General features: G+C 49.7%; 2 protein-coding genes across 9 annotated transcripts; both read left to right on the forward strand.

Annotated features, from left to right (window-relative positions):
• The first annotated feature begins 5,505 nt into the window (after positions 1-5,505).
• LOC127341472 (putative transcription factor bHLH041) lies at positions 5,506-8,685 on the forward strand. Its single transcript, XM_051367326.2, has 3 exons — positions 5,506-5,895; positions 5,991-6,980; positions 7,204-8,685. The coding sequence occupies exons 1-3, from the start codon at positions 5,716-5,718 to the stop codon at positions 7,303-7,305; spliced, it is 1,272 nt and encodes a 423-aa protein (XP_051223286.1). The 5' UTR covers positions 5,506-5,715; the 3' UTR covers positions 7,306-8,685.
• A 4,855-nt stretch (positions 8,686-13,540) lies between these two features.
• Positions 13,541-16,118, forward strand: LOC127341471 (uncharacterized). Of its 8 annotated transcripts, none has more exons than XR_011755005.1 (4): positions 13,541-14,281; positions 14,319-15,336; positions 15,425-15,757; positions 15,845-16,118. XR_011755005.1 is itself a non-coding variant. In XM_051367325.2 (3 exons), the coding sequence occupies exons 1-3, from the start codon at positions 14,209-14,211 to the stop codon at positions 15,935-15,937; spliced, it is 609 nt and encodes a 202-aa protein (XP_051223285.1). In that variant the 5' UTR covers positions 13,563-14,208; the 3' UTR covers positions 15,938-16,118. The 8 variants fall into 8 exon arrangements, 1 of the variants encoding a protein (XP_051223285.1); XR_011755010.1 differs by having other exon boundaries at positions 13,559-14,281; positions 14,319-14,413; XR_011755007.1 differs by having other exon boundaries at positions 13,560-14,413; positions 15,268-15,336.
• The last annotated feature ends 8 nt before the right edge of the window (positions 16,119-16,126 follow it).

Consider the following 16,126-nt stretch of genomic DNA (forward strand, 5'->3'; position numbering starts at 1 on the left):
TATGCCATGCTATGTACTAGATCGGATATAGCACATGCTGTTAGTTTGACTAGCAGATATCAAAGTGATCCAGGAATGGAACACTGGACAGCGGTCAAGAATATCCTGAAGTACTTGAAAAGAACTAAGGATATGTTTCTTTGTTATGGAGGTGACCAAGAGCTCGTTGTAACCAGTTACACCGATGCAAGTTGGTACACTGATCCTGATGACTCTAAGTCTCAGTCTGGGTACGTGTTTATATTGAATGGTGCTGCAGTAAGCTGGGCAAGCTCGAAGCAGTGCACGGTGGCGAAGTCTTCAACAGAATCGGAGTACATAGCGGCTTCAGAGGCTTCATCAGAAGCGGTATAGATGAAGAGGTTCATTGTAGAGCTCGGTGTGGTTCCTAGTGCATTGGACCCACTAGTCATCTATTGTGACAACATGGGTGCCATCGCCAATGCACAAGAACCAAGGTCACACAAGAGGCTGAAGCATATGAAGCTGCGTTATCATTCGATTCGCGAGTACATTGAAGATGGAGAAGTAAAGATTTGCAAAGTACACACTGATCTGAATGTAGCAGATCCGTTGACTAAAGCTCTCCCTAGGGCAAAGCATGACCAACACCAGAATGCCATGGGTGTTAGGTACCTTACAATATAGTCTAGATTATTGACTCTAGTGCAAGTGGGAGACTGTTGGAGATATGCCCAAGAGGCAATAATAAAAGTGGTTATTATATATATATTTGTGTTTATGATAAATGTTTATATACCATGCTATAATTGTATTAACCTAAACATTGATACATGTGTGTTATGTAAACAACAATGAAGTCCCTAGTAAGCCTCTTAACTAGCTTGTTGATTAATAGATGATTATAGTTTCATAATCATGAACATTGGATGTTATTAATAACAAGGTTATATCATTATATGAATGATGTAATGGACACACCCAATTAAGCGTAGCATAAGATCACGTCATTAAGTTATTTGCTATAAGCTTTTGATACATAGTTACCTAGTCCTTTCGACCATGAGATCATATAAATCACTTATACCGGAAAGGTACTTTGATTACATCAAACGCCACTTCGTAAATGGGTGGTTATAAAGGTGGGATTAAGTATCCGGAAAGTATGAGTTGAGGCATATGGATCAACAGTGGGATTTGTCCATCCCGATAACGGATAGATATACTCTGGGCCCTCTCGGTGGAATGTCATCTAAATAGCTTGCAAGCGTATGAATGGTTCATAAGAGACCACATACCACAGTACGAGTAAAGAGTACTTATCAGGAGATGAGGTTGAACAAGGTATAGAGATACCGATGATCAAACCTCGGACAAGTAAAATATCGCGTGACAAAGGGAATCGGTATCGTATGTGAATGGTTCATTCGATCACTAAGTCATCGTTGAATATGTGGGAGCCATTATGGATCTCCAGATCCCGCTATTGGTTATTGGTCGGAGAGAGTTCTCAACCATGTCTACATAGTTCGCGAACCGTAGGGTGACACACTTAAGGTTTGATGTCGTATTAGTAGAACTTGAATATGGAATGGAGTTCGAAGTTTTGTTCGGAGTCTCGGATGGGATCCCGGACATCACGAGGAGTTCCGGAATGGTCTGGAGAATAAGATTCATATATAGGAAGTCATTTTATAAGTTTGAAAATGATCTGGTGCATTTATGGAAGGTTCTAGAAAAATCCGGAAGAAATCACTATGGAAGGTGGAGTCCCGGAGGGACTCCACCTAGCATGGCCGGCCAACCCTAGAGGGGTGGAGTCCCAGGTGGACTCCACCAAGGGTGGCCGGCCACCCCCCTCATGGAAGGGTGGGAGTCCCACTTGAGGTGGGAATCCCACCTTGGGTAGGTTTCCCTACACATGGAATGTTTTGGGTTGGGGTCTTATTCGAAGACTTGTAGTCCAACACTTGGGGGTTCCACCTATATAATGAGGGGCAAGGGGAGGGGGCCGGCCACACCAAAGCCAAGGTGGCCGCACCCCTCATAGTGGCCGGCCACCCCCTCTCTCCAAACCCTAGCCGCCCCCTCCTCCTCCACCTCTCCCGCAACCGCTTAGCGAAGCTCCGCCGGAGATCTCCATCGACACCGCCACCACGCCGTCGTGCCGCCGGGATTCAAGGAGGAGCTACTACTTCCGCTGCCCGCTGGAACGGGGAGAAGGACGTCGTCTTCGTCAACACCGAACGTGTGACCGAGTACGGAGGTGCTGCCCGATTGTGGCACCGTCAAGATCTTCTACACGCTTTTGAAAGCGGCAAGTGATCGTCTACCGTAGCAATGAGAGCCTCCTCTTGTAGGCTTTGGAAATCTTCAAGTCTCATTCATCCTCTCGTTGCTCCCGTCTTCTAGATTGCATCTTGGCTTGGATTGCGTTCTCGCGGTATGAATTTTTTGTTTTCTATGCTACGAATTCCTACAGCAGGGCTCTCCCTCGCACAAGAGGATCCTCTCTCTCTCTCTCATTCTCCTTGTAGAGCTTCATCTTCTAGCTCTAGCGAACAACTCAAGAAGAGACATTGTAGTGGTATGATGGTTGTGAAATACGCCATTTTCCTCACGTTTAAACCCTTTGGTTCATCTTATGTCTCTAAGTGTGTCACTAATGACTACTAATTATTGCAAAGATGTTCAATCATTTCTATCTTTGAATGGTGTGCAGGAAATCAAGTCTTAATGGAAAATGCATCTGCAATTACTGAAGAAAAATCTCGTCACAACTGCAGCAAAATCAACAAGAGGCCAAAAGTCGGTTCCAGGGAGTTCAGCGGGCACCGGTACAGGCAAGGCCCGCACGTACCGTCTGCTCGTACGGTGTGCTGCATCACTCCTGATATCAAATCCTATAATTTATGTGAAGGGAGGCACGCCAAAAAGAGATACATTCATCGTCAAACAGAGATGCCATCCATCAGATCCATCTACACCTCACAGAAGGAGATCCACCACACCATTGTTCATCCATTCCATCTCCCATCGCCTCCATAGCCATAGCCATCGCTATTGTAATAGAGATCTTCTTGAGAATTTGCAACCATTGTAAGAATATTATGATTTCAATCTAAGTATTTAAAACAATGATTTCTATCTTTGATCTTGATATCATGTGTGAATAGTCCTCACGGGGTGCGGGTTGGGGTGAATCCTCGCAGCGTTTATATGCATCTAATCTCATGACTTTTTGTAGAAATTGAATATGAGCTTTCTAATCTTGTATCCTTATCTCTTTGCCTCGATTCGATGATCTGCAGGTACCCATGTCTATCAGCCGGATTGATCGAGGGAAGAGTCGGGAGGAGGGTAGAAGGGCATGCTATCGTGAAACCCCAGTGACAGAAATGGAAAATTAACGGTGCACGTTTAGTGATTCGCTCGGATTCAACGACACAATCATCTAGCTTAATGCTTTGGTCTGTATTCATTTACTTAATAATTGTTGTTACTGGAGGTTGTGGGAACAATGGTTGAACCAAGAGACTCTTTTCACCTCTGGTTTTATGAGAAATAGTATATACAGATGTGTTGCTCACAAATCTCTTTATCACTATTTTATTTACTACACATTTGTACTTCATTTCTACATGGGGTATGGATAGCTGCAGGAGAATAATTAACCCTATCCTAATTCCATCCTAGTAATGCTTCACATATTGAATTGGCTTACGGAAATCATCTATGGACTCATATCATGCACAACATCTAGGAAGGAGGTTGCCGATTTTTACGGGAGGAAACAAAACTAAACCAACCAGTTTACTCCACATCATTCTGTAGGGATTTTTGTAACCAAAAGAGTCCGTAAGTCTAGGATTATTGATTCCATCCATTGAACACAACATAAAACAAAGTAAACTAGAAATGTCTAATAAACATAAAATTAAACCAACTAGCAAGTCTTGTAGATGTTTCCTTTACACCACTTTAGCATTGCTTCCCATGGTTCGATTAATGCTAGGTCTTCTAGGGAAAAAAGCTTACAATATTACAATCCATAATCCGAATTGAAGGTATCATGGTATTCCACCTCAGGAGTTACACAACTTAGACAAGCAGGAGTATGGGTTTTACCTCCTCATGAGGGCCCTCAACCTGGGTAGATCCTTGTGTTCGTGTGTGTTCATTAGTTTACCTTCCCTTCCCCTGATCCATCGGCATACATCGGCCCCAACTTAAGCCTACCCATGCCATATGTCTGTTTGCAGATCCACACTCTGGCTTCAGGCCTGAAAACAATCCCTATCACTTGGTCGTTTGCAGTTTGGTGCATGGACATGGTCGGACCTTTTAGGCCGGCACGAGGAAATATTACTCATATCTTGGTAATGGTGGACAAATTTACAAAGTGGGTGGAGGTGAAGCCAATCAGAAAAATATGATGGTCACACAGTTGTGTCGTTCCTAAAGGACATTATTATGAGATATGGCTATCCTCACGACATCATCACGAATAACAACACAAACTTTGTTGTATGAGCCTTTGCTCGGTTTTGTGAAGAGAAGAGGATCCGGCTTGACATTGTGTCGGTCGATCGACCGGAAGAAAATGGGCAAGTGGAAAGAAGAAATTCCTTGGTGTTGTCTGGCATAAAACCTCGGCTTATCGAGCCACTTGAGAGATCTCCGGTTGGCTGGTTGGAAGAACTTCCAGCTGTGTTGTGGAGCCTCAGGATCACGCCAAACCGGCCAACCGGCTACACACTTTAATTTTTGCATTATTTTTAGGTTGTATCCTTTTGTGTTTGTGTCGAAGGTAATAATTTTTTTATATTTGTTTGCTAAAAATTCCTTCAGTCTATTAATGAACATTCATAGTAATACATAGAACCTAGAACACAAAACGTAATAAAAATTACAAAGTTCTTAAATCACCTAGTGATGATATAGACACAAATACAAAACACGAACCAAAGGTGCGCCGTTGTCCTCATTTCTCCTAGGGTCGGGCAAAGCTTATCGTAGAAGAGCTTGTTTTACCAAGCGGGAAATTTTAGTGCTAAGGCCCTAAAAAACCATCACAACATAGCAGCAACCATTGTCAAAGATGAGACCTATAAATTGGAAGAGTCAAACCTGAATTCACACCAACGAATACGAAAACCGATTAGATCCCAGGAGATCCATGAGACGTACAATTCCACACGCCATGTACCGACGTTAGACGAACCACCGAAGGGGGATAAGGCAGCGAGATCCTTATTCTGATTTCAAATATAGCCACCATCTCATCATCTAAAAACAATACACGGAAAACATTCTAAATCAAACAAAAACCCTTCCACACCGATGAGAGGCCCCGCCACGGCTCCAAGATCCAAGGCCGTTGTAGATCACAAGGTAAAGTACGCTCCAGTAACTAACTAGCTAGCTAGTGCCACGTGCCCCTCCACGACCACTACCTCCCAAGTCATGATCGCATGATCCCGTTCAATATAGCCGTGCTCGGTCACGTTCATCACAATCCCTACGCACCGGCCGGCTGCTTCGTTTACGGCTTGGTAGCAGCCGGCTGCACCTAGCTAGCTCGCACACTGCCGGTCTAGCTATAAATATCCACACACAACACGCATCGTACTTCCACTACGAATATCTCATGGTCTAAACCAACACCGGTTTGATAGTTACTCGTGTATCAGTGTATGGTGTCCACCAGATCCCGTTGATTAAGACCCGATTGGTTCGATCATCCGGTTACGCATGGATAGCAGCAGTTGGATCGATGGCTACACCGCCAACAGCACCGGCGTCGGCGGCAACGGCGGTTTCATGTGTGGCTACACTGCCAGCCGCTTCCCTTCGGCGTCTCTGTGCAGGGAAGACGAGGAGCAGCAGCATGAACTGCTCCTCAACGCGCAGATTCAGCAACACCTCAACCAGGCAAGAATTAATGAGTCCAAGCTGATTCATTCAAATACCAGATCATGCATGCAGCCAGCAATCGGAGTATCTAATTTTGGTATGTGAACCTGCAGATCAGCATGCACATGAGCGCGGACGACGTCGAGCCAGCTGCGTACGGCGGCGCCATCCATTCCGTCGACTTCCTCCCAAATTCTCTCCACGACGCCGGTGCCTCCAGCTTCCCCTCTTCTTCATCCGCCTCCTCCTCGCTCCGCTCCGCCTCGCTCTCCTGCAGCCCAGAGATCAGCTCCACCGCGGCGCACGTCCTCGCGGCGCCGTCAACCGCCGTCCAGTTCCCCGAGGTCTCCTCCTTCCTCTGCGACAACTTAACCGACACGCCCGAAGCAATGGCGCCTGGTGTCATGTCGACGAGTGCTAGCGCGTTCAGGCGCTACGAGCGGCACCTTGGCCCCCGGCGGAGGCTGACGAAGCCGGCATGCGGGCAGAGGATGTTCAAGACGGCCATGTCGGTCCTTGACAAGATGCACACGGCGATGAAGTACAAACAACAGCAACAGCAGGAGCAGTACTACTACCAGCAGCAGCAACAGCAGGCATCGGCGGCCGAGGCGTCGGGAAACCAGCTGCAGCACATGATCTCCGAACGCAAGCGCCGGGAGAAGCTCAACGACAGCTTCCACGCCCTCAGGACCGTCCTCCCTCCTGGATCCAGGAAAGACAAGACATCGATGCTGATCATCGCGAGGGAGTACGTGACCTCTCTCAAGTCCAAGGTCTGCGAGCTCGAGGAGAAGAACCAGGCGCTCCAGGCGCTGCTGGCCCAGCGCCCCACCAGCAGTGCCGGCGCCGAGGAAGACAAGGCCGAGTCCGCTGAGAAGGTCGAGATCCAGATAACTACTGCGGCGGAGGGCGATCAGCGCGGGGAGGTTTGCACGGTGAAGATAGCGGCCAGGCCGGCGCGCGGCAACACGACGGACGTGGTGCTCAGGACGCTGCAGTGCCTGAAAAATCGGATCGGGGAAGACGTCAGCCTGCTCTCGATGAGCACCGACCAAGCCGGCGACGGGCCTCATCCAGCAAGCCTGAAATTGCACCTCAAGGTAGTAAAGTTTTTGCTTAACAGTAATCAACATGCTACCTGAGAAACCTTAGTTCGAGTTGACCAACGTAACGCACCGATCGCATTCGTGACTCCGTCACTTACGTTGACAGGGCCAGGTTTTCGCTGAAAAATTAAGAACCCGTGATATCACACATTAATTAGTTATTAACAACTCCCCGCAAAAAAAGAAGTTATTGACCCCTGATTTGATTTCGTTGCAGTCGGCGTCGGGCGCGAAGTGGGAGGAGGAGGCCGTCAGGGAAGCCGTGACGAAGGCCGTAACGACTCCGGCGGCGCTGAGTGATGGAGCCGGTGGACCATGATCGATCAGCTAATTGTCGATCATCGATCGTGATAGCTTGTCGACGCCTCACGAGACCGCCGCTAGCTAGGGCTAGGAATCCCACATCCACCCACACTGGTCGACGCAGTGTGGTCAGCAGAACAACAAGTAGAAGACGACAGTAAAGGCGAAAAGGGAGGCGAGGGGAGAGTCTGTGGTCTCTCCGCCGGGAAGGCCGGCGTTTTCCTCGGCCTCTCGTCGCCGGCCGGCGGCGGGAGGTGGGGAGGTCCCGGTCCTTCTTCGGCGTGTAGATATTAGTTTCCTCTCCTCCGGTGGTGTCAAATCGGTGGTGGTTTCGCCGGAGTGTTGGAATAATTGCTCCCCTCTCTGTCCCCGGTCCGATGATGCTGGTGAGCTCGTCGGGGAGGGTGTGGAGCTCTGGTGCTCGGGGCGTGGTCGTCGTGGCGAAGGCGGTGACCTGCGTCTGGAGCTTTTGTCCCCCGTTCCTTCCTTCGTCAACACGGGGTGGGCTCTGGCCTCGTTGTTGAGGATCTGGGGGTGGTGCGATGCTGCTCCGGCGTTCGTCGTCGGTTGCTGCTATTGCCTGTATAGGAGCCTTTCTTTTGCAGGTTTTGATCTGGGGCCGGCTTGTCTTGGAGCGGGTCTGCGGTTGCTGGTTGGCGTCGTTGCTTTTCTCTCCGGCTTCGGCTCGAGCCGGCGACGATGTGCTGGCAGGGGCTCGGGGATGTGTTCCCCGCCGATGGTCGATCAGAGTTGGCAGATTCCGGCGTTTGTGCCGGATGGATCTTGCGGTACTCAACGCAGCTTGGCTGCTATCGAGCCCCGGTTGGCTTCGGGTGTGCGGCGTCCTCGTGGTGTTCTTCCCTGGCGCCGACGGGTGATGAGAACGGTGGGAGTGAGGACCTGCAGGGTCTTCTTTGTCTTTTTCTTGTTTTCAGGGGTCTTTTCGCTCTTTCTCTAGGACAGCTGGGCTTCGGGTTGGTTCCAGTGTGTGGGTGCGTGTTTGTACTCTGTTTTCCTTTGTTTTAACACGTTCTCCTTCTCAAAAAAAAAAAGACGACACACCAAATACAAGTAGAAGACGAGACACCAAATGCTGGAGAATTCAGCCGCAGACAGCATGATCGTGATCGCGATCGGTCAAAGTAATTTATTAGAGAAGACAACCTGATAGACATGCAGGAGGAGGAACGATCCACGAAGAAAGATGGTCGACGTCACATTGACCATGCGACCGGAACGTCGATGAATGCATTCCATTGACAATTGACAATAGCAATTCGTCGAAGCTTAGCTTGTTATGTCTAATTAGATCTATAAACCTAGTGTTGACGACTGCAATTGTTTTGTTTACTCTACCTAGCTTTTGGTAAGTCATGTCACTATGTGATTTTCTTTCTTATGTGTGTTACAGTTACTTAAACAACACGTGGATATAAACAAGTACCTCAGTTCCATAATTCTTATCGTGGTTTTAGTTTAAATTTGAACTAAAATCACCACGAGAACAATAAAAGTGAGCGAGAGCACACTACCAAACCTGAATATTTGAGGTGACAAGGGTTTTCTACACGATCAAGTATCTACTTTGCTACGGGTCATCCCCGTTGCTTTGCCCAACAGCACATGCTCAATAGCCCTTCATCGCCGTGTTGACCTCTCTTACCAAAGGATTCAAGGGCTTGGGTTCCTTCGTCACCATTGATGTTGCCATCTTCTCGGCCTCTGACACCAAGCAACCACACCCCTCGATCTCCTCCGTTGCTTCGACCAGTTCACGATCCTCTGGTTGCTCGCCACCCCAAGGTGGTGCTCCCGAGGCTTACAGAGCCCTTCCCGAGCGACTATGCACCCCCAACCACCCTCATCGCGTCTGCATGCTCCGACATAGCCGCCGTGGATCATGTTGTCTCCGTGCCTTCTTTCTTTTAACATCAGGCTCAACGTGCGCAACTTTGAATTAACAAATCCATCAACCGGCCAGGAATACGTACATGGTGACACGAAACAAAGAAAAAGAAGAAAAAGGAAAAAACTAGAGATACCAGTTAGAGATACAAGCCCAGGTGGTGAAGAGCTAACGCCTAAAATAAAGGAACATGTACACCAGAGCTAGGCCCTAAACTACATGTTCTCCGAGAGCGCCCATAACTTCAACAAAACACCGGTGGCTCGGCTTGAGGCCCCAAGCCCCGAGACGCCACTCTGTGGAACTGGACCACGCAGGAGTAGCACACTGAACATCCTGGCATACAGAGGACCACCAACACCACGGGAACTAGCGAACTACGATAGTGAAGCCGGTGAAACACCAGAGTTCGAAGGGGGAAGCTTCGGGACAATGCCTCTAGGGAGGGAAACGACGCTCGCGAGCATCATCGTTGTCGGCACATGCCAGCTGCGCAGTGCTTTTGCGGAAGCTTCAGTGCCCACCCCAAGAGAATGCCTAAGTCTTAGTGCATCAGGACAAACCACCAGCTGTTGAGGAACACCATGGTACCTCTTGCCACGATGCACAAGCCGACAACCACTCTAGACTCGGGAGTGGTCGCGCAAAGGGGAGTCACACAGTCTATATGGAGTCGGGCACTACCTGACTCATGGCCTGAACGAATAGGAGTTTCGAGGAGGAGCTCGGAGGGATCACTATTCACTAGGGCAGCAGACAATGCCCAGGGGCAGTCAATCAACGACAAGATGTTTGTCCTGGCCACGCCTCCAAGAAGGTGAACGGTGTCAATAGACGTCGCCGCCACCGGCAATGGAATACACCTTACATTATAGAAAAAGAAGATAAAGGAATAGGGTTTTGTTTCTTAGTCCGAGTTATTATTTAACATTTTCCGTGTTCAGTTCTCAATAATTTCACCGGGTAATTTTGGTTTCCAGAAAATTCAGAAAGTAGCAAACCATGGATAACCGAATTCATCATTTGTGCTTGATCACTTCGCCAGCTTCCTGATATTGGAACGCTCAAGCCCACACATGATCCACTTGTTGTGGTTAAGTTGATTTTTATCCCTGAAAGCTGTGGCTTTATAAAACGACTTCTTTTTTCGTCAAAAGTTGCTGTTCTGTAAAACAACAACTGCACCAATTGCTTAGGTTTTCTAACATTTGCTAAATCTTCAAACCTGGAAAACCTGAAAAACCAGAGGACAAAGTTTCTTGCCTTTGTATAGTTACAAGATTGAAAGCTATGCGATTTAGACATTTATCTTAACGTATATACACGGGTGCATGCAGTTTTGACTTCTTTTACTTCAACTCCCCCAATAATTCCCTTCCTCAAGTCCAACTACGAATGGAGCAAACTGGAGAAAAGGAACCTACCTTGAAACCTCTTTCCCATGGAAGCTGAATCAGTAATCATTCTTTTCTTTTCTTTTGTTGAAACCGGAATCATTAATTAATCATTCTTAATACTGATCCATCTCCTCTCCCTCACATTGACAGTGAGAGCTTCATTCGATTAACGCAGCCTGCAACAACTGGCCGGAAGAACACCAACGTTGACAATGACAGCAGAACCATCAGACAAAGTGCATGATTACGTACCTTCATTTTGTCTGTTCTTTGAGAGGAAAGGAAGTGCACACAACTCATCTATGCGGAAAATACTCTTCTATCCACTCAAATTAACGTTCTCTAGGAAGAGCACGTGCAGAGGGAGGGGGACATGTAGGCTAGACCAAGACTAGTCATCACAATACTTTCATGCTACTCCCTCTGGTTTCTTTTAATTGACTCGGATTTAGCACAACTTTATACTAAATTTGAGTCAATTAAATAGGATCGGAGGGAGTATATACATATGCAGGATAGGAACATTGACCTGTCCATATCGGCTGGCTTGACTTGCCAGAGAGTGCAGAGACTGGAGAGTAATTAACTGCAAGTAGTGGAAGCTAATCACTTTTCGTGAAAGGAAAGTAACGACATCACACCAGTGCTTAGATTTCTCTTTCCTGTCGGTTTGGCTACTTTACCTTGGAAGCCTTCTAAGGGCATCTCCAACCGCGTGATCCAAACGGACGCGCTAGGCCGTCCGTTTTGGGCTGTTTGGGTGGCCAAGCGGACACGCGGACAGCGGCCCGCGTCCGTGTGTCCGTTTGGGTCGCGCGCTGCGCCCAACGCGCGGACACAGCGCATATATAATAAAATAAAACAAAAATCAATATAAAAAAGGAAAACAACAAAACATAAATTTAAACTAGTTGGTCATTAAACTTAGCCCTATTTCGGGCAAATTTTACACAAAAGAAAGCCCTATATGGGCTTTAAACTAAAAAAAAGCAAACCCTAGCCAGGGTTTGCGAGCACGCGGTGGCCGCCGGCAGTACTACCCCCAGTAGTACTCGTCGTCGTCGGCGTCGATGACGACGACGCCCCCCGGCGGCGAAGCTCTGTTCCGGCTAGAAACATCGGAGGGCGGCAGGGACTCCGGCCAGGGCGACCACTGCGCCCTTTCCCAGGCGGAGTGCGGGCTCGCCGGCCTGCGCAGTCGTGCCCTCCGCGCGGAATCCTTGCGGAGCTGCTCCTCCTCCGCCCGGAGCGCGGCCCGGCGTTCCTCCTCCGCCAGGAGCGCGGCACGGCGCTCCTCCTCCTCATGGAGCGCCGCCAGGCGCGTGTCCTCCTCCTGCCGGCACGCCATCTCGAGGAAGGCCCACGCCTCCGCCTGGGCGTTCTCCTCGGCCTTCCTAGCCTTGTCCGCCAAGGCGGAGACGCGCAACGTCTCGGCGAGGTGCGGCCATTTGGCCATCTCGTCGAGGTCGCACTGCTCGCGGGACGACGCGAGCGCCACCTGCAGCTCCGGGTCGTCTTCGTCCTCCTGCTGCTGGGCCTGCGGTAGGGCCGCTGCTTTGGGCTGGGGGCGGGGCGGCTCGTCGATGTACGAGGCCGCCGGGCGCGGCCTGCCCGCCTTGCGGTGTGCGCGGCTACGCCGAGGCCGCGCCGTCGCCGACGTGAAGCACGTGTGTCGGCGCGCATCGTGCTCCACCTCGAATCACAAGACCAGTTGGGACTTGCGTCGCCGTACGCGGGGTCCTCCTGGAGGTCCGCCGGCAGCTGCGCGTGGCGCCTCCGGATCTCCGCGACGCGGGTGCGACCGGACGTCGGGATGGGCGGCACCGTAACCCCATCTCGGACTCGGTGCCGGCCGTGGGGGAGGTGCAGGTCCCCACGGCATTGGGACGCCGGCGTCCCAGAACATCTGCGACACCGCTACGGTGACGTAGATCCGGTCGCGTCTGGGCGTCGCCGGCGGCCCCATGGCGAACGCAGACGGCGCGGCGGCCGGCTGCTGCCGGCCTCGTGGTCGTTGGCGGACGGCGCGAACTCACGCTTCGGGGCCATGGCGGCGCGGAAGCTTCGAGCTCGCGCGTGCGGCCGGAGTGGATAGTGGGGACTGGATAGGGACAGTCCCCCTCCCCAGTCCACATTTAATAGGATTGGGGCACCGACATGTGGGCTAGCCACGCGGACCAGGCGGACACGCGAGGACGCCGCGTGCCATCCGCGGCCACGCAAACCCGGCCCAGATTTTGGCCGGGTTTGCATCGTTCCGGACGCCGCGGCCATCTGCTTTTGCGGTGCGTCCCCGCGTTGGGCCGCATTTTTGTCCGGCTCGACCCATCCGGACGCGCGGGCGCGGGATGGATCGCCCCGTTGGAGATGCCCTAAGCGTTCTCAGCGCGGTGTTAAGAGAGAGCAACGCATCAATGCCAGTTTTGTTACCTAGGTACAAACAAAACTCCATTAGAGAACCCTAACGATAGTACAATGCAGAGAGTGGATGTAGAAATATCAAATCGATCTTAGTACTAACCCTAGCTAGTTTACTCTGATGGATGCATGGCAGCAGCCGGGAAGATTCTCTTTTGGCTCCCACATTTCCACGCAACTGGAGTCCAACATAGCAACATAGACAAACAAATTTTACAAGTTTTAGGGTGATTGGCATTTTTAATAACCGTTCATCTGCCCCCATCTAACGGTGATAATTAGACGGAACCAAACTGACGGAACCAAAATTGCGGGACCAGAACCAAATTCAGCGGGACCGGAACCTGATATATATTTTGCGAATATTATAAAAAACAACCGTCCTTTTCAGCGGCCAAATCATCCGATGATAATACACAAATCTTAAAGCAACAAAAATTGATCATATATGCACATATCTTGAAGCTCGTACTATTCTCACCAAAAAAAACTAGAACTGATTTATCTCTCTTGCTCTCTCATCCGCTCTGGCTCCCATCTCTCGCTCTCTCTCATCTCTCACACTCTCTGGATAAGAGGAGAGCCAGATACCTTCCGGCGACGGCGGCGAGCTCCGTGATGGAGGGGAGGGGTCAGCGTCGGAGCTCTGCCCAGCGACGGAGGAGAGGCCATGGCCCTTCCGGCGAGCTCCACGAGGCGAGCTTCGTGATGGAGGGGAGGGGGCCGCGTCGGAGCTCTGCCCAGCGACGGAGGAGAGGCCATGGCCCTTCCGGCGAGCTCCGCGATAGAGGGGAGGGGGCCGCGTCGGAGGGTAGGGTGACGGAGGGGAGGGGACGGCGACGGACTGAAGCGGCTGAGGCAACGCCCACGGAGGTCTCCCGTCGATCTCCGCTACGGAGGGCAGCGCGGGGTGTGGAGAGGACGGCGGAGGCGCCCGGCGTCCACGGAGGTCTGTCCCTTCGATCTCCGCAACGAAGGGCAGCGCGGGGTGGAGGGGACGGCGGAGGCGCCCGGCGTCCACGGAGGTCTCTCCCGTCGATCTCCGCGACGGAGGGCAGCGCGGGGTGGAGGGGACGGCGGAGGCTCCCGGCTATGGGAGGAGCGGCGGTGCGGGGTACCGGAAGTTGCCGTACCCCCGAGGCCTGGGCAGGTTGGCAGGGAGGAGGCCTACTCCTCGTATCTTGCCAAGGCGTCAGCCATGCCCCCTCGTCCTCGCACATCGGGGGTTGCTGGTGCTTCTGCGTTAGCCTGCCATCTCGGCGTTGGTCGAGGCCAGCGTGGGGAGGAGCGGCGGCTTCGGCGGTCGAGGCCAGCGAGGGGAGGAGCGGCGGCTGTGACGTTGGACATGACCATCGAGGGGATGAGCGGTGGCGACGATTTTTGGGTTTCGGCTACCATATCCTGTAAGTATGTTCTCTCTCGCTGAAGCTCTTCATGGCTAGCACGCGGTACTGCATACGTTTTTTCAGTATTCTTTGCGGCTATGTTTCTAGGATCATATCACCATCAAAATGCATTCATACTGTAGTTCGGGCAATTGGAGTTCAGGAAATAACACCATAAAAACACTACTTCCATCTACTCCATGATATTATAGTTCAGGAAATGGAGTACTGATATCTCTGCTTTGTATTGCGAGTTTCCAAGTTGTATGCTAGTTATTCAGAGCATCTGGTACATGTGATTAGTACTCCTGCATTCAGTTTTCAGTGGCCATGCTCTGTTTTGGTAACAAAATATTGAGTTGGTAACAAAATATGTAAACCATCTGCTCAACATTTTTAGCTTACCTTCAAGTTTGTCGATCCTGTGTAGCTATGCAATAATGGACAGGAAACTTCTGCCTCTTTCTTGTGCATTGTTAGATTTATGAGCTGTACTCTCATAGCTTCAGCATGGCATGCCAAGAAATTGGTTTTGAAACTTTTAATTAGCTGGTCCTTGATCAGCGTCATGAAGCAAACCTGTCCAGAAAATAAGCACACCTAATACATAGCACTTGGTGTTGAAAAGTGCTCCAACGATACAAATTACTTGGTACAAATAGGTTACAGTACTTCAAAGTTATCTAAAAAACCACTCAGGTTACAGCTGTACACACACAAATTACAGGCCCAAGCAGCTTATTATGTTGATGTTAGTTTGCTTCCCTGGGTTCGTCTACGTTCTTCCCAAATAAGATTTACATGAATTTCCTGTAACCTAGAGTCAAAACAGTATCTTATTTTTTGTGATGCGTTATCGACATCATTGCTAGATATAGTAGGCTGCCGTACTGATAATATGAGCACCTTTGAGCAACTTCAAAGTTCAAACTTATCCCAAGGTAACTTTGACGCATCGATGCTATCCAACTACATAATGATATCCATATTTATGTTGCAGTAAAATTGATGTCAGCATGTCGTATGTAGGTTATTATGGCATTTCGTGTTTTTAGGGACCGCGAGTTTTCTCGTATTCCTAGAGGATACTATGAATTACCCGGCGAGACGATAATTACTGAACCTGCCACCAAAGTGGAGTGGTCAGAATTGCAAGGCGCTCTGTGTGTACATGCTTATGGTATAAATTCTGAATTGTACCACATCAAGCCTGGGTGTGTACCACCGGAAGGATTGGTCCTCCTCTTAAATCAAGAGGATGTAGATGAAATGGTGAGAGCCCATCAAGATACAAAAAAGTGTGATTTGTACATTGTGGCAAATCATCATTTTCGAGGTGATGGTTACGATGAGAGTGACGAGGTAGGGTATTGCCAATCTCGTGTTGTATCATTTTTTGCATGCATTATTTTTATATTAACTTTATTACTTTACTATGCTTTTCACCAGGATGGTGATGATGGGTCGAATAATGAAGCACCTTTTGGTGCCTGCCTCGATGTTGGTCAGAGTGGAAAGGATGAAGATAGATCATCGCCATGAACGAATATTATGTGTGCTTTTCATTTAAAATGATGAAGCTCCTTTTGGGTCGAATTATAGTGTGCTTACCATGAACGAATACCGGTTGTCGTTGATGATTATGTGTTTTTTAAATTATGATATTTCGGTTCTAGATTAGAAATGAATTATTTTTGTAATGTCCAAAAGTCTTTTTGGCTTTCGGTTAGG

The sequence above is a fragment of the Lolium perenne genome, chromosome 3 (genome assembly GCF_019359855.2).
Source record: "Lolium perenne isolate Kyuss_39 chromosome 3, Kyuss_2.0, whole genome shotgun sequence".
NCBI lineage: Eukaryota > Viridiplantae > Streptophyta > Magnoliopsida > Poales > Poaceae > Lolium > Lolium perenne.